We start from the raw sequence: 18,966 nt of genomic DNA on the forward strand, positions 1-18,966 counted from the left end.
TAGGAATAAACCTACCTAAGGAGACAAAAGACCTGTATGCAGAAAATGATAAGACACTGATGAAAGAAATTAAAGGTGATACCAACAGATGGAGAGATATACCATGTTCTTGGATTGGAAGAATCAACATTGTGAAAATGACTATACTACCCAAAGCAATCTACAGGTTCAATGCAATCCCTATCAAACTACAATGGCATTTTTCACAGGACTAGAACTAAAAATGTCACAATTTGTATGGAAACACAAAAGACCCTGAATAGCCAAAGCAATCTTGAGAAAGAAAACCGGAGCTGGAGGAATCAGGCTCCCGGACTTCAGACTATACTAGAAAGCTGCAGTAATCAGGACAGCATGGTACTGGCACAAAAACAGATATATAGGTCAATGGAACAGGATAGAAAACCCAGAGATAAACCCACGCACATATGGTCACCTTATCTTTGATAAAGGAGGCAGGAATGTAGAAAAGCCAGCCTCTTCACTAAGTGGTGCTGGGAAAACTGGACAGCTACATATAAAAGAATGAAATTAGAACACTCCCTAACACCATACACAAAAATAAACTCAAAATGGATTAAAGACCTAAATGTAAGGCCAGACACTATAAAACTCTTAGAGGAAAACATAGGCAGAACATTCTATGACATAAATCACAGCAAGATCCTTTTTGACCCACCTCCTAGAGAAATGGAAATAAAAACAAAAATAAACAAATGGGACCTAATGAAACTTCAAAGCTTTTGCACAGCAAAGGAAACCATAAACAAGACGAAAAGACAACCCTCAGAATGGGAGAAAATATTTGCAAACAAAGCAACTGACAAAGGACGAATCTCCCAAATATACAAGCAGCTCATGCAGCTCAATATCTAAAAAACAAACAACCCAATCCACAAATGGGCAGAAGACCTAAATCGACATTTCTCCAAAGAAGATGTACAGATTGCCCACAAACAGGTGAAAGGATGCTCAACATCACTGATCATTAGAGAAATGCAAATCAAAACTACAATGAGGTTATCACCTCACACCGGTCAGAATGGCCATCATCAAAAAATCTAGAAACAATGAATGCTGGAGAGAGTGTGGAGGAAAGGGAACCCTCTTGCACTGTTGTGGGAATGTAAATTGATACAGCTACTATGGAGAACAGTATGGAGGTTTCTTAAAAAACTAAAAATAGAACTACCATACGACCCAGAAATCCCACTACTGGGCATATACCCTGAGAAAACCATAATTCTAAAAGAGACATGTACCACAATATTCACTGAAGCTCTATTTGCAATAGCCAGGACATGGAACCAACCTAAGTGTCCATCAACAGATGAATGGATAAAGAAGATGTGGCACATATATACAATGGAATATTACTCAGCCATAAAAAGAAACGAAATTCAGTTATTTGTAGTGAGGTGGATGGACCTAGAGACTGTCATACAAAGTGAAGTAAGTAAGAGAGAAACAAATACCGTATGGTAACACATATATATGCAATCAAAAAAAAAAAAAAGGTTCTGAAGAATCTAGGGGCAGGACAGGAATAAAGACGTAGACATAAAGAAAGGAGTTGCAGACACAGGAAGGGGGAAGGGCAAGCTGGGACGAAGTGACAGAGTGGCATGGACATATATACACTACCAAATGTAAACTAGATATCTAGTGGGAAACAGTTGCATAGCACAGGGAGATCAGCTTGGTGCTTTTTGACCACCTAGAGGGGTGGGATGGGGAGGGTGGGAGGGAGACGCAAGAGGGAGGGGATATGGGGATATATATATATGTATAGCTGATTCACTTTGTTATACGGCAGCAACTAACACAACCATGCAAAGCAATTATACTCCAATAAAGATGTTAAAAAAAAATAAGAAAGAAAACTTATGGATTATGCAGCCAGAAAAAAAACATGGTTAAGATGGTAAATTTCATGTTTATGCATATTTTGTCATTATTGCTATTACATTCGGTTGTTATTTATCTTTTGAATTGAGTGAGTTTTTCACTCTCTTTCCTACTAGATTGTTCTGGCCTAACAAAGCAATATATTTTCTTAGTGAATCTCTAACACTTAGCATGGTTTCTTCCATATGGTATAGGTGTTTGATAAATATTTGCAGGCTGATCAAAAAATTATTAGTAAAAAGAGTCATACCTAATTTTATAGACTTTTCCACTTTTGTTCAGGAACATCTCAAATATGATGCTATGAGGCACTGAGGTTAAAACTTTTAAATGCAAGCAAGCGTATAAAAATATGAAACAGTATAAATATTGTAAACCAAAAGACAGAAGACTAAAAAAATATTGTAAGTCCTCAAAAGGCAAACATACTGTAGAGGTCATAATCACATATTTCAATGTAATTTAGAAGCAGATAATTCCAACTCACCTCTGTTCCCACAAAGAACTTGGTGCAGAAGTCATCTATTGGCTTGAGATGATTGCCCAACCCACCTTCCAGATTCTGGTATGGGTTCATTTCTCCTGCCTTCGTTGCTTTGCTTTGGGCTAACATTTTGTCTTTTGGAGGTGTATGGATAGAAGAAACACATATTTACACTGAAAGATCTTCTAAAATATAGTTAGTTTGTATTCTCTGTCCTTTGTCACACATATCCACCCCATTTCCTCCCCAGTGTGGTGGGCATAAGTCCAAGCGTTTTTAAACTTCTAATTTAGCAGTAGGATGCCTTTTTCAAACCAAAGTTTGTGCAGACTCCCCTGCCTGTAAAACTGATCAAAGCTGCACTGCTCTGGTTGAAGTGTTTCACAGGTGGGAAAGGGAAGATTCCTCTGCCCACTTTTCAGGGGCTCTAAAAGTTTCCATGGCACAGTTTGAAAACAACTTTTACATCATTTACATCATTTCAGAATTATTTACAGTATATTGGACACAAAATACTTCCTCTGCGTTAAATAACACCCTTGATTTTCTTAATAAGTCATTGGTATTTCTCTTGACTTGTTAACACCCTTGATATTATCTAATGAGAAACTCATGTCATTTTTATTCAGTTGGCATCATATAGCAATTTTTCAAATAATTCAAGGTTAGCCTTTCAAGTACCCAAAATTTTTTAACTTCTAAAAAATAAATCCATCTAAAATGTGTTACTTGTTTGTTATAAACACAGCACACGGAACACAATTTAATGTTTGCTGATTAGTTCAGGTTTATTATTTATGAACATCAATGATTGTGCTATATTACAGCTATCCATGCAAACAGTAAGAGCACAGCTAATCTGGGGGCTGAAACTCAAATGTTATCTGGAACTTCTTTCTTTTTAAAAGTATCTGATGTCAGTCAGATACTTTTGTTATCTAAAATTAATAAATGTTATTTGTTGACATCTAAAATTAATAAATGTTATTTGAAGCTTTGGAAAAGAGAGAAAAGCATTAATGAAATAACAAAAATCCTTCATTATCATGTTTCCCAGAGGTAACCACTATTAAAATATTGGTATATTTTTCCCTCTATTACTTTTTGGTGAATATATATAGACTATTTTTTAAGTGAGTATTCTAGCTTTTTGTCCTGCTTTTCTATTCTCTTAAAGATATGTCTGGGGCATTTTCCCAAATCACTTATTTTTTTTTAAATGTGATATTAAATTTCTGGGAAAGATCATAAAGAAATATAAGCTCGCAATACTTAACTCATAACACCTCCTTAATGCATCCTCTGGGTTGTATCAATCATGGGAAAATCAACTAACAAACATATACATGAAAACTAAAATAGGAGAAGAAAACTCCAGCTATACTAAAAATACACATTGCATTTCAAAAAACTTTTGAAAGTAATTCCAGGCAAAAGTAAAAGATAATCATCATGATTTAGTAGGTACAGTCAACCAACACTTCCTTTGTTTGGGATCTACACGTTCTGAGCAGTCCCTTTCATATTGGGTAAGACATTAAAAACAAGTACCAAAGTAAGCCAAACATGGAAGCTTTAAATAGCTGTATTATGAAGTATCATCAATATTTCAAGAAATAACTAAGCACATTCAATCACATTGTTCTTACTAAAAGATATTATTCATAATACATTTAGCAAGAGCAAAAAGGCATTTCGTACCCATTTAATACATAAAATTAAAATCATTAAAATATTTATTTCAAATTCTTCACTCTCATTTTTATGTCTGTTTTTCTCTTTTTAAAATCATGTACATAAATATATTAGTAGAGTAGAACATATGTATAGTTTCTAAATAAATACATGTTCACTGGGGATATGTGCTGAAAAATGTTTCCTGAGGGGGTGCAAGATAGAGAGATTTGGAACCCTCTGGTCTAACAAGGGGAGCCAAGAGTCTGATCCAGGGGTCACTACTGATAATGAAAAGGAAAAGGCAAATGTGCAATGCATTATAAACAAAGACTTAATTACCCTGTGTGAGAGACTGGGCATGGCGGCCTCAGGAGAGAGGCAGGGATGACTCACGTTATGAGTTCTGTTCCAGACACATTGATGTTGTAGGATTAGGTTGGGTTCAATCCCAAGAGATGGTGAGAGGCGAGATTTAAGGATTCTCAGCAGAGGTGACAGAATACACTGTGTTACCAAAGGGAGAGTGTGTAACAAGGAAAGCACACAGCTGAAGTTAGAGTTTGAGGTATATTCATGATGAGAGGGCAGTAAGGTAAAACGGAGCCAGGAAAGAGGAAAGAAACTGTAGGAGGATCAGGAAAATCACAAAAGCCAAGGTGGGAGCTCCAAGAAAAGGGGCTTAGTTGATAGAGTTTAATGTGATGGTCAAAGAGGATGAAGCCAGAGAAAAATGTTATCATCAACTGCATTTACTCAGACTTGACCAGAATAACTTGGATATTTATTCAATTCAATGTCATCCTCATGGGTCATGGATTTTCCATCACCAGGAATAGTAATAATAATAGCAGCTAACATTTATTGAGTGCTTACTACATGTCAGACACTAAACTGTGTGGGCTAAACCATTTCATTCAGTTCTCACAATAACTCCTGAGGTGGTAAAGCATTAATCCTCCTCCCTGGGTGATTAAACTGAGCCTCAGAGAGATTCAGTAGCTTGCCCAAGGGCTCACGCATGGTAGCTAACATTTATTGTGGGTTGATGATGGGCTGTTCTTAGAGCTTTACATGTATTAACTCATTTTATCTTCACAACACTCTAAGAGGTAGTTATCTTTATTATTTACTCCCCTTGTCTTCATCTCTCCCTTTTCAAACAGGTGGGGAAAAAAAAAGTAAGGCACAGAGAGATAAAGCCATTCGATCTGTTCAAATAATAAATTGTGGCTTTGTGATTTAAACCCAGACTCCAGAATCCACATCCTAAAGTATTCTGACACATTGCTTAGAAGAATATAATGGAGGCTTTGAAGAAAATTCCCAAAGAGGCATTCCAGAACCATTTAGAGCAAAGGTTTGTATGGAAACACAAAAGACCCCGAATAGCCAAAGCAATCTTGAGAAAGAAACATGGAGCTGGAGGTATCAGGCTCCCAGACTTCCGACTACACAACAAAGCTACAGTAATCAAGACAGTATGGTACTGGCACAAAAACAGAAATATAGATCAATGTTACAGGATAGAAAGCCCAGTGATAAAACCACACACATATGGTCACCTTATTTTTGATAAAGGAGGCAAGAATATATAATGGAAAAAAGGCAGCCTCTTCAATAAGTGGTGCTGGGAAAACTGGCCAGCTACATGTAAAAGAATGAAATTAGAACACTCCCTAACACCATACACAAAAATAAACTCAAAATGGATTAAAGACCTAAATGTAAGGCCAGACACTATAAAACTCTTAGAGGAAAACATAGGCAGAACACTCTATGACATAAATCACAGCAAGATCCTTTTTGACCCATCTCCTAGAGAAATGGAAATAAAAACAAAAATAAACAAATGGGACCTAATGAAACTTCAAAGCTTTTGCACAGCAAAGGAAACCATAAACAAGACGAAAAGACAACCCTCAGAATGGGAGAAAATATTTGCAAACGAAGCAACTGACAAAGGACGAATCTCCAAAATATACAAGCAGCTCATGCAGCTCAATATCAAAAAAACAAACAACCCAATCCACAAATGGGCAGAAGACCTAAATCGACATTTCTCCAAAGGAGATATACAGATTGCCAACAAACAGGTGAAAGGATGCTCAACATCACTGATCATTAGAGAAATGCAAATCAAAACTACAATGAGGTATCACCTCACACCAGTCAGAATGGCCATCATCAAAAAATCTAGAAACAATAAATGCTGGAGAGGGTGTGAAGGAAAGGGAACCCTCTTGCACTGTTGTGGGAATGTAAATTGATACACCCACTATGGAGAACAGTATGGAGGTTCCTTAAAAAACTAAAAATAGAACTACCATACGACCCAGAATTCCCACTACTGGGCATATACCCTGAGAAAACCATAATTCAAAAAGAGAAATGTACCACAATGTTCACTGAGGCTCTATTTACAATAGCCAGGACATGGAAGCAACCTAAGTGTCCATCGACAGATGAATGGATAAAGAAGATGTGACACATACAAACAATGGAATATTACTTAGCCATAAAAAGAAACGAAACTGAGTTATTTGTAGTGAGGTGGATGGACCTAGAGTCTGTCATACAGAGTGAAGTAAGTCAGAAAGAGAAAAACAAATACCGTATGCTAACACATATATATGGAATTTTTAAAAAAAAGGTTCTGAAGAAACTAGGGGCAGGAATAAAGACGCAGACATAGAGAATGGAGTTGAGGACACGGGGAGGGGGAAGGGTAAGCTGGGACGAAGTGAGAGAGTGGCATGGACATATATACACTACCAAACGTAAACTAGATATCTAGTGGGAAGCAGCCGCATAGCACAGGGAGATCAGCTCAGGGCTTTGTGACCACCTAGAGGGGTGGGATAGAAAGGATGGGAGGGAGACCCAAAAGGGAGGAGATATGGGGATATATGTATATGTATAGCTGATTCACTTGGTTATAAAGCAGAAACTAATACACCATTGTAAAGCAATTATACTCCAATAAAGATGTTAAAAAAAAAAAAAAGAGTAAGTATAGAACTTCTTAAAGTGACTACTTACACAGGCACTGATTTTTATGGATCTAACATTTCAAAGGAAATGTTAAGAGAATAACACAACAACTTAAAAGAGTGTAAATCACAGACTGGGAGAAAATATTTGCAAATCATATATTTGATAAAGAACTAGTATGTAGATTATATTAAGAACTCTTAAGATGTAACAATAAGAAAACAAACAACATAAGTAAAAAATGGACAAAAGATGTGGACACTTCAACAAGGAAGATATACAGGTGGCAACCAAATACATGAAAATATGTTCAACATCTTTAGCCATTAGGTAAACACGAATAAGATGATCAGTACACACATTTTATTTTATTTAATTAATTTATTTATTTGGCTGTGCCACGTGGCATACGAGATCTTAGTTCCCCGACCAGGGATTGAACCTGTGCCCCCTGCAGTGGAAGCACGGAGTCTTAACCACTGGACCGCCAGGGAAGTCCCAGTACACACATTTTAGAATGGTTAAATTAAAAGGGCTAGTCACACCAATTGCTTGTGAGGATGTGGAAAAGCAGGAACTCTCATATACTGCCAGGGGAATGTAAAATGGTACAACCACTTTGGAAAACACTGACAGTTTCTTTAAAAAGTTAAACATACACCTGCCATATGATCTAATCAGTCCCTTCCTAGGTATTTACCCAAGACAAATGAAAGCATATGTCCATACAAAGACTTGTATATGAACACTCATAGAAGCTTTATTTATAACAGCCCTAAGCTGAAAACAACCCAAATGTCCATCAACAGGGGAACGGATAAACATCTGTGGTATATCCATACAATGAAATACTACTCTGGAATAAAAAGGAATAAACTATTGATACACACAACAACATGGATGAATCCCAAAATAATTAGTTGATTGAAAGAAAGACAGACAAAAAAGTGTAACTGTGTGATTTACATAAAATTCTAGCAAATGCAAACTGTTATATAGTGACAGAATCAGTGTTGGCTTGAGGGTGGAGGTAGGGGAGGTCCTGGAGGAAGGGACTGCAAAGGGAATCCCTATAAGAGTTAACTTTTGGGAGTGATGGCTATGTTCATTATCTTGATTATAGTGATGGTTTCATGGGTTTTTAATATGTAAGAACTTATCAAATTGAACATTTTAACATGTGCATTTTATGGTATGTCGATTACACCTCAATAAAGTTGTTAAAAGTAAGGAAAAAACCCCACACTTTAAAAGATTTAATGGTATCCTTACTATAAATTGGATAAAAGCACTGACACCCTCATGATCACCTTTTTTCATTAGGTTAAAAAAGGACATTGATAACTTTTTACAAGTTACAGTCTTGATTTCCTAGATTATAAATTGATAACGAAAATTCCCAGCTTGCAGGACTGTTCTGATTACCAACGTCTATTTTACTCACCATTGCACCCCCAGTGCCTAGCATAAAATAAACACTTCATAAATATTTGTTAAATGAATAAAAGCATGTGCAATATTAGAGCACTACTTGACCCTTGGTTGGAATTCAATACATGGTAACCAATAATCGAATACAAGAGGAGGAGTAGGAGAAGGAGGAAACTCTCCTTACTCACTCTCTAGAATGAAGGGGGCCCGAATACATAAAACACATGGAATGTTTTAATATTGCTTTGAAAATGTCTATAAAAATTCAGTGATTCCATTTTTTTAGCATGAGGTCTTGGGTTGTATCTATGAAACACACAGCTTCAAAGTGAATTTTGCCCAAGCTGGGTATTAGTTATATAATATGTTTTTCTTAGATGTCCTATTATTTAACTGAACATTGAACAATTTATAAATGTAAATCCTTTTGATAAGGCAAATGTTTGGAAAATACTTCAGTTGCTAGTGATTCTTGTACATTTTCATTATGCATTGCTCTCCAGGTGGGATATTAATCCACAACTTTATTCGAACAATTTTTTTTTTTATTCTTTTTTTTTTATTCGAACAATTTTGACAGCTCATATGCATACCCTTCAATTACTTCAACAAAGGTGTATAGGTTGAGATATATTTAAAAGTCAAGGGGCTTCCCTGGTGGCGCAGTGGTTAAGAATCCGCCTGCCAATGCAGGGGACATGGGTTTGAGCCCTGGTCCAGGAAGATCCCACATGCCGCGGAGCAGCTAAGCCCGTGTGCCACAACTACTGAGCCTCTGCTTTAGAGCCCGCGAGCCGCAACTACTGAAGCCTGTGCTCTTGGAGCCTGTGCTCCACAACAAGAGAAGCCATGGCAATGAGAAGCCCGCGCACTGCAACGAAGAGTAGCCCCTGAGTAGCCCCTGCTCGTTGCAACTAAAGAAAGCCCGCGTGCAGCAACGAAGACCCAACACAGCCAAAAAAAAAAAAAGTCAATTGTTCTTTCTTTCCTCAGTTTTCTCATGGTGCTGTATAAATATTAATTTTTCTATTCTATTCTGATTGAGAATGGTAATTTGTTTCTGAGCACTTCATAACTTAGTTTGCTAGATTTGAGATGCATTCCATTCTGTAGAATTATTCTTGACCACATACATATTCATTAAGTGAGCTTCGTTAGTTAAATTTTTTAGTGTAATGAATTTTCAAAAATATATGAATGTGCTCAATAACTGTGAAACTGAATTGAACTGAGTTCTGTCAAGTCTTTTGGTGTGTATAGGCAGTTTTAGTGTGTTGGCTATAGCGATTACAGCCTTTGTAAAGTTCCATATTGGAGGGTTTGCTTTTCTGTACTTTTTTTTTTTTTTTAATTAGACTATCCTAGCAAGTACTCACCTTAGACATAAGGAACTACTAACACCCGAACTTCATTAAATGCCTTTTTAATAAGCAAAGGCAGTTACCTTGTGCTTTGTAAAGAAGACTATCTTCACTCAGGCTTAACTTGGTTGGGCAGTGGTCTAAAGTTGTTTCACCTTTAGACAGCCTTATCTTTTGAGAGAACATACAAGAAAGATTATTTCCATATATCCTTAAATTATCCATGGCTGGTTTATTCTTGCTTCTCCCTTCTGCCCCCAGATCTCTATGTCCCTACTTCCCTCTCCTTCTCCCTTCTTCATTCTCCCTCAGATTCTGGTTACTTTTCCCCAATGGCAGGCACCTAAACCACAGTTTCTAAAACCAGGCTACTGAGGGGAGCTTGTCTGGGGGCTCATTTCCAAATCCCAAAGTCTCATGTGTTGTTAAGCTTCTGAAAATGTTTTGTCTTCTCTTCCATAAAATCTCATTGTTGGTTTTAATATAAAATAATGGCCTATTCCCCTGTTCCCTAAATCTTTTAGTTAAACAAAGCTCCAAACTGTTGTGCAGGGACCTTGCATTCCCCTGGAACTGTCAAGTCCCTTCAGGGACACACATGCCCCTGAGTTCCAGGATGGCCCTGAGTCTGCTCCAGAATGGGAAACTGTCACACTTTACATTTTCCCCTCATGTCTCCCTCCCCACTTTTCTCCAACAGGATGTTTGTCCACATGCTATAAAATTATTCTCAGGTGAATTTTTGTTTGCTTGTTTCTTTTAAAACTATCTACAGCTCAGTAAATCCTACCCTAGAAAATTTCTAATCCTCTCTATTTAATTTCTAATCCTAGTTACTTCAGGAATATTCTCACCCCTCTGTGCTCTCTCTTCCACCGGGAGCAAATACATGATAATGTAATTCCAGTGATACTTGTAAATCAGAGGAAAAGAAAAATATTAAGTTTGGAATTAGAATTAAACATTCCAAAGAAAAAGAGCCATCAATGTCAGAAGTTCATTCATACTTTTCACATACTTCCCATCCACAGCCTTATCTTTCTTAAATTAAAACTACTTTTCTTCAAGCTCTGCCACTGAAGATAACTACAAATAATTTCTCTTTCAATTACTTTCAGTTTTATTTGTTCATAGGTATTACAATACAATTCTACTATTGATATGCAAAATACGTAGAATTTTGGCTACAGGAGGGGTAAAATTAGCTTTCCCAGGCTAACCTAAGAGCCTACCAATTTTTAAGCAACTGCTATGCAAATGAATAATTATTACACAAGCCATTGGTAAGTTGTGCCTTGCTTATACATGAACAAATATCAATCTTGAGTTCACAATAACTGTGATTTCTGCCTTGACCTAGGCAGACCTTATCTTAACTCTTAACGAAGAACTGATTGGTTGAATGAATACATGGATTGTAATGTCCTGTGTTAATCTGAGCTGCTCTACTTTTATAGTGTGTGTATATGTATGTATGTCTATGCGTATAAGCCATATAGTGTATATAAGCAAATAAAATGGACTAAATCCCATGTTACTTACCTTAGAAAGAGGTTTCCAGGATAGATTTAGATGCAAAAAAGTGGATGGTACATCAAAAGGAACTTCAATACTTTCTTCTTTCTTTTTCTCTGTTGGTGGTTGAGGGGTTAAGGCTTTCTGTGGTCTGATATCCCAAAAACATATTGTGCTTTAAAAAAAGTTTACAGTTTATTTTTTAACCAAGTACAAAGAAGAGGTGTAACCTCAGGACTACCATTCTTGCTGCTACACATTACCAATGTGATCATGGCTATATTTAATATCTCTGAATTTAAGATTTTTATGAAATAGGACTGTTTTGCATTGAATATTTTGGGGAATTATACCGTTTATAGGGTTATTTAATGACTTTGCTAGTACTGAGACTAATATTATCATACATGAGAGCTGAGTTTGGAGATTGACACAATCTTTTTTTAAAACATAACAGTTTTATTGAAATATAACCCATATATCACAAAATTCACCCATTTAAAGTACTCAATTCAGTGGTTTTTATTACATTCACTGAGCTGTGCAAGGCATTACCACAATTGATTTTAGAAGATTTTCATCACCTCCCAGAAGAAAACGTGTACATATTACCAGTCAGTCCCCATTTCCCTCAATCCCTCCGACTAGCCCTGGGCAACCACTAACCTACTTCCTGTCTCTACAGATTTGTCTATTCTGGACATTTCATATAAATGGAATCATATAGTATATGGTCTTTTGTGACTGGCTTCTTTCATTTAGCATGTTTTCAAAGGTCATTCATGATGTAGTATATATCAGTACATCATTCCTTTTTATTGCCAAATAACATTCCATTGTATGGACTATACTACACTTTATTTATCCATTCATCATTTGATGGACTGACGAATGAATAAATTTGGGTTATTTCCCTTTTTTGCTATTATGAATAATGCTGTTATGAACATTTGTTGGTAAGTTTTGTGTGGATGTAGGTTTTCATTTCTCTTGGATATATATTTAGGAGTGGAATTGCTGGGTTATATGGTAACACCTATGTTTAATCTTTTGAGGAACTGCTAGATTGTTTTCCAAAGCAACTGGATCATTTTTGAGGATTCCAATTTCTCTACACCCTCACCAAATGTATTATTTTTTTTTGTCTTGAGGATTCCAATTTCTCTACATTCTCACCAACATTTACTATTTTTTGTCTTTTTTAAACTTTAGCTATCCTAGTGGGTGTGAAGTGGTATCTCATCAAAAGTGATTCTGGGGCTTCCCTGGTGGCGCAGTGGTTGAGGGTCTGCCTGCCAATGCAGGGGATGCAGGTTAGGGCCCTGGTCTGGGAGGATCCCACGTGCCGCGGAGCAACTGGGCCCGTGAGCCACAACTACTGAGCCTGCGCGTCTGGAGCTTGTGCTCCTCAACAAGAGAGGCCGCGACAGTGAGAGGCCCGCGCACCGCGATGAAGAGTGGCCCCCACTTGCCACAACTAGAGAAAGCCCTCGCACAGAAACGAAGACCCAATGCAGCCAAAAATACATAAATAAAAATAAATAAATTTATTAAAAAAAAAAAGTGATTCTGATTTGCACTTCCTTGTGCTTTTGGGGTAATATCTAGGAAATCAGTACCTAATCCAAGGTCATAAACATTTACATTTATGTTTGCCTATGTTTTCTTCTAAGAGTTTTACAGTTTTAGCTCTTATATTTAGGTCTTTATTTCATTTTCAATTAATTTTTGTATAGAGTGTGAGGTAATTATTTTGCAGGTGAATACCCATTTGTCCTAGCGCCATTCGTTGAAAAGACTATTCTTTCTCCATTAAATTGTCTTGGTACCCCTGTTGAAAATCAGTTGACCACAGATATATGGGTTTATTTCTGGACTCTCAATTCTATTCCATTGATCTATATGTCTATCCTTAAGCCATTCTCAGTACATCTGTCTCACAACTGTAACTGTGCAGAAAGTTTAGAGATTAAGAAGCGTGAGTCTTCCAACTTTGTTCTTTTCTGTCAAGACTGTTTTGCCTATTTTGTGTCATTGTGGTTTTGAGTTGACAGCTAATGATTTTGAACATCTTTTCTTGTGCTTATTGGACATTTGTCTATGTTTTTTGAAGAAATGTCTATTGATAATCTTTGCTCATTTTTAAATTAGATTATTTGTCTTTTTATTGTTGAGTTGTAAGAGTTCTTTATATATCCTTTTTTTTTTTTTAACTTTTTGGGTTTATTTATTTAATTTATTTATTTATTTATGGCTGTGTGTTGGGTCTTCATTTCTGTGCCAGGGCTTTCTCTAGTTGTGGCAAGTGGGGGCCACTCTTCATCGCGGTGCGCGGGCCTCTCATTATCATGGCCTCTCTTGTTGCGGAGCACAGGCTCCAGACGCGCAGGCTCAGTAATTGTGGCTCACGGGCCTAGTTACTCCGCGGCATGTGGGATCTTCCCAGACCAGGGCTCGAACCCGTGTCCCCTGCATTGGCAGGCAGATTCTCAAACACTGCGCCACCAGGGAAGCCCTATATATTCTTAATAAAAATCTCCTATCAGATATATGATTTGCAAATATTTTCTCCCATTGTATGGGCTGTCTTTTAAATTTCTTGATAGTGCTTCAAAGGCACTATCAACTTTTGAATTTTGATGAAGTTCAATTTATCTTTTTTTCTTTCATTGCTTGTTTTAGTGTCATACAATAGTCTATATACATGTTTTATATGTATATATATATATATATATGTATATATATATATATATATATATATATAAAACACATACACAGAGTTGGATTTAATGTGTTTTGTACATAGTAGGCATACAGTAAGTGTCATTTCTCCTCTTATTTCTCCTTCCTCACAGGTTGATTATGAAAATCAAATGAGATAATGTATATCTAGAGTGTTATTTTTAACACAATAAACTTGGTAAAAATTTATAATGATACTTGTTCAGTACTTCAGTATATAATGTCTTTGTAGTAATTATGTGAAAACATAATAAGAACAGCAAAGAATATGCCACATTAGCTCCATAATTTCTATCACTTAGGTTATGAGTAAACAGATTAATAAATTTAAGATATTATTAAAGAATTTAGATGTGTAAGTTAAAGTATTTAGATAAACAGATGGTAACTCGAGACTAACAAAACTTTTATTCATTTATGTGAATTAGTTAATATTATTTATTCATTTAATAATGGATAAATAATTAAAATTAATAAAAATATTAACCATATTAATGGTCAAAACATAAACCCTTGGTAGAATACCACAGATGACATAATAAAATATGTTTTAAAATATAATTATAGTTGGTTTAAACCTGTTTTTCCAAATTACATAGCTCTTCTTGAATCTCATTTACAGCATTAATTTGCATTATTTGTAAAATGATTTTGCTAAATACAGATAGCTTCAGTTGAACTTTCTGCATCAATCAATCACACATCCTTAATTAGCAGAATCCTATTTTATCTTATTCTGTATTATAAGACCCTTAGTATGGCTAAAGTATAAAGACTAGAACTGATGAATTTTCCGGATAGCTAAAAATTGGGCTTTCTAAATGCATAAACTTTTTCTTTTTACTTTAACAACTTTTGAAGGAACTATTTCCAGAATATTTCCAAATTCAAGGGCCATCATTATAAACAACAATCAAGGACCTGTATCTTCAACATATAACATGTAATATTTTAAGTCTGTTCAGAGCTTCTAAATGTTCTCCAAGGCCACTGAAGAATAGTATAGCTTTCCATTCTGTTGTTTATAATCAACACTATACCATAAGCATCTTTCCATGAAATAATAATACAATCTTAATTGTTGCATAATATTTCATATGACTGTGTAGGTGCTATGTGTTGTTTTTGCCTGGGCAGCAATTCCCCCCTCCTTTTTTAGCAAGAGCCTTCTAATTGGTTTTTTGAGAACTGCCCCTTCCCTGTTGCATGCAGTCAGGTTGGAACTGTCATTCAAGGTGCTCTGCCATTCCTTCCCTGGCCAAAGGACATGATGTAACAGAAGCCAGTCAGATTCTCTTCTGTCACTCTGAATGTTGAACAGTGACACAATGGTTGGAACCAATCCATTCAGATGGAAGGGGCTGGCCATTCATTCTGGCCATTCACTAGGTATACAGTGAGCCACAGGTGACAATGTATTTGCCTTCAAAGCCTCATTTCCTCTATCCATACGTATTTTTCAGGGTTGAGAGTATAAAAATAGTTAACCTGCTATAGCACGTAGTACAGTATTGGCATAAACTTCCAATAAATTTATTTTATCCCCTTAAGTTAACTATAGTTAATTTCTGTTGCTTGCACTCACAGAACCTTACCTAATACGTGCCCACAGGATTAATCATGTCTCCCCAACCCCCTGCCCATGGCTGCTGCTAATGTTACTTATGCCTTCACCTGCCACTCCACAGCTGCTTCTGCTGCAATCAGTGTCTAAAACTTACAGTGTCATGATATCTATTGGGGTCAAAGCTACTTGGAGTGGTAAAGTTTTGCCAGTATTTGGATGCTAGATAATAGTATTGCCCTTCTTATGTCCTACTTCACTCTGAATTTTCAGTTCTATAAATTGGGGGATACAATTTTTAAAAATAAACATTCTTCAACATAGTTACTGAATTACTTATAAAAATACTTGTAATAAATATGCAATAAAAAATGTAAAACTCTTCCACTTTTTAAAAGAAACTTTCCCAATTAAACGTTGTCATCTTCGTAATTGTGAGATAAAATTGAATGTAAACAACACATATTACAAATTTACAAATATGTGAATATGAAGAAACAGAATAACTATAGATAATGTTATATGACATTACCAACCATGAAACGTAGTTAATTCTTCTTTTTACAACATATTCGTATCCACAAAAAGATTTTTTTAAAACCAGCAGCACTCTAACATTCTGTCCTTTAGTTATATTAGGTTTAATTGCTACAACAAAGATTATTTAAGGAACAGAAGAGGACAATGATTTTATAAGCATCTAAAAAAACAATATATTGTTTGAAAACATATTCGGTAATGATTAAAATAAGACATACCAGTCTGCCGAACAAGTGACAAGTTGACAGGATATTCCACTTCGATTTTCAAAGACAGATCCCAATCTGTTAATCTATTTTTAAAAATGCTGGAAGTAAGTTCTGTGTACCTAGGATAGTAATGACTTTTTTCTCAAAGCTTTTTACGCTAAAATTTTTTTTCTCCTTTGCTTTAATTTTTATTAAAAGAACAACACAAACAGAATTTGGAAACTGGAAAGTTTCAAAATCAAATATAATTCTGCTATACAGATTTTCCAGCCTTTTTTTCACAGGAACATTTTTACACTTTAAAATTAGTTTTAGTTAGTATGCATATAAATTTCCATCCTAAGATCTTTCAGTTAATATAGTTTGAACATTTACCTATGTAGTCATAAATCATTCTGTTTTTTAATATATAGATGATGTATCATAATTTCATTACCATTATTATTAGAAATGTAGGCACTCTGTTTTTCACTATGAATTGTGGAGCTGAACATGGGAGCTTTCATGAGATTGTTAAGCAGGTAAGATCAATAGAAAAGAGACTTGGTGTTAAATTAGATACCTACAGCATGCAGTGAATGCTGGGGTGCCTGCATTCTTTTAGTAATTAGTGGCACAACTCCGCTAGCACACAGAGGAGTCCAAGGAGGGTTAGCAGATCCTTAGAGTCCTAGAAGGTCCAAGATTCCAACCAGCTAGCTCTCAAAGGAGGTGGAAGGTTTTGTGGCGACCTATGAAGGTGCTACTCTCAAATCAATAGGGAAACATGACTTTCCCCAATACCCTACTTACTTGGTAGGATTGATGAGCAAAAGGTCAAAAAAAGGTGGGGGTTCCAGCAGCAGATAAACAGTAAAAGTAGGGGTGGAAGGAAGAATACAGGCGCAGCAGTGGTAAGGCCTGTTGGCAAGACCTGTTGGCATCATGGGAGCTAGGATCCTAGAAACCTGGCTGACACTGCTGTGGCCTGAGCCCAGTCAGGATCACTTAACAGCTGCCAGCTTCCACTGTGATTGATAAACAATCCAGAACCCATCTTTCCTCTCCCTCTAATAAGGCTTCCCTGTTGTAGCAAGTTCAAGACTCCAGAGTTGTGCTTGCTCTGGAGTTTTATGTTTTAATGATTTAAAAAAAACCCACAATCATATTATAGAGTTTGGAAAATAGAAGGTTTTAAAATCAAATATAATTCTACCTTACATTCTTTTCCAATCTTTTTCATGGATACACTTTGACATGATTTGTCAAGGTATGCATGTGATTGTAGGTCTTAGGACACAAATTGGATTATTTCTTTGCATAAATCTCCCAAATTTGAATTACTGGTCAAAAACTTTGAAAATTTGGATGATTTAAGAACCACATTGACTAAATTGTATTCTAAAACTTTTATGTTGGAACCAGTAATGTTGGAGTTTATTGATTTCACCATTTCATCCTTTCTAACATGGGAAATTACTAGAAAATTTCATTCAAAAATTAAATAGGTTCAATGGAAAAGAAAAAAATCAAATAGGTCCAAAATAGTACATTATTGTTCCTTTATTATTAATTTCTTTGATATTAGAAAGTCTGAATAATTTTCCTGTTTATCTACTAATTGTTTTTCAGTATATATCTTTAGCTTATTTACTGGAAAATTTGTATTTACCATATTTGAGGCAAATATTTTTCTTCATTTTGCTACTTGCTCTTTATTTTTTAATTTAAAAATTTACATGTGTATGTTTTGAATTTCTTTCAATATTAATTAGCTTAGAAAACTACAGAATCCAGAAATACGATATTCTATTTTGATTTGTTGTATTTATTTTGGTCCATTATAACTTTGAAAAGTAATTGTGCTTTTGCATAATCCATTTGAATATCCTGAAGGGCTAATCACCCTTCATAACTTTAAGTTTTCAGAATATTCTTTGATATTCTGACCTTTTAATTTTTCAAAGTACATAGTAGACTCTTAGTTCCTTGAGGGAAACATTTGGGAAGCTTACTAGTTTTCAAATTCACAAACACCAGCCGTTGTGGGTCAAGTAAAGAACCACAAAGCCATACTGCAGCGCAGACGCTAGGCAGTCAGCTGGGCTCACTCACTGCACAAATAGTTTTCACCTACCAGCCTCATGACGCACTCAATTCAAGACTGCCTTGCAAAATGACGCATTACTACATGTCGCAGATCTTCAAGGTTGTATGCTCTAAATAGTTGAAATCATAAACTTTAAATTTGCAAAGGCTAAGGGTGTAAAATATTTGCACTCTATTTTTACAACCTTCATTTTCTCCACTGTTGTATTATATCAGTGTTAATACCACCTACATTTTTTATTTTTATAAAGCACTGAAGTTGACACATTGGCCTTATTCTCATCCCTAAGTCTGATCTTGGTCTGTCAACAGTGACACAACTGTGTGATGTGTGGTTTCTGGTTATTTCACAATTAAAATACAAATGAATTGTTGACTTGAAACATCCTCTTTGAATAAAATTTTCGAAAAACTTACAAGCCAGCAGGAGAAAAGTATGAAGCCATCAAGACTCAC

At 35.8% G+C, this 18,966-nt stretch overlaps 1 protein-coding gene across 3 annotated transcripts in view; it reads right to left on the reverse strand.

Annotated features, from left to right (window-relative positions):
• DNAI3 (dynein axonemal intermediate chain 3) overlaps positions 1 to 18,966 on the reverse strand; it is a 101,550-nt gene that overhangs the window by 24,711 nt on the left and 57,873 nt on the right. For all 3 annotated transcript variants that reach the window (XM_082408204.1, XM_082408205.1, XM_082408203.1), the window contains 4 exons: positions 16,432 to 16,505; positions 11,395 to 11,542; positions 9,936 to 10,023; positions 2,396 to 2,526 (listed from right to left, as the gene is read on the reverse strand). In XM_082408204.1, coding sequence (XP_082264330.1) covers positions 2,396 to 2,526; positions 9,936 to 10,023; positions 11,395 to 11,542; positions 16,432 to 16,505 — 441 coding nt within the window. The remainder of the gene's footprint in view (positions 1 to 2,395; positions 2,527 to 9,935; positions 10,024 to 11,394; positions 11,543 to 16,431; positions 16,506 to 18,966) is intronic.

This window comes from Balaenoptera borealis (assembly GCF_965194805.1).
Source record: "Balaenoptera borealis genome assembly, chromosome: 1".
Taxonomy (NCBI): Eukaryota; Metazoa; Chordata; class Mammalia; order Artiodactyla; family Balaenopteridae; genus Balaenoptera; species Balaenoptera borealis.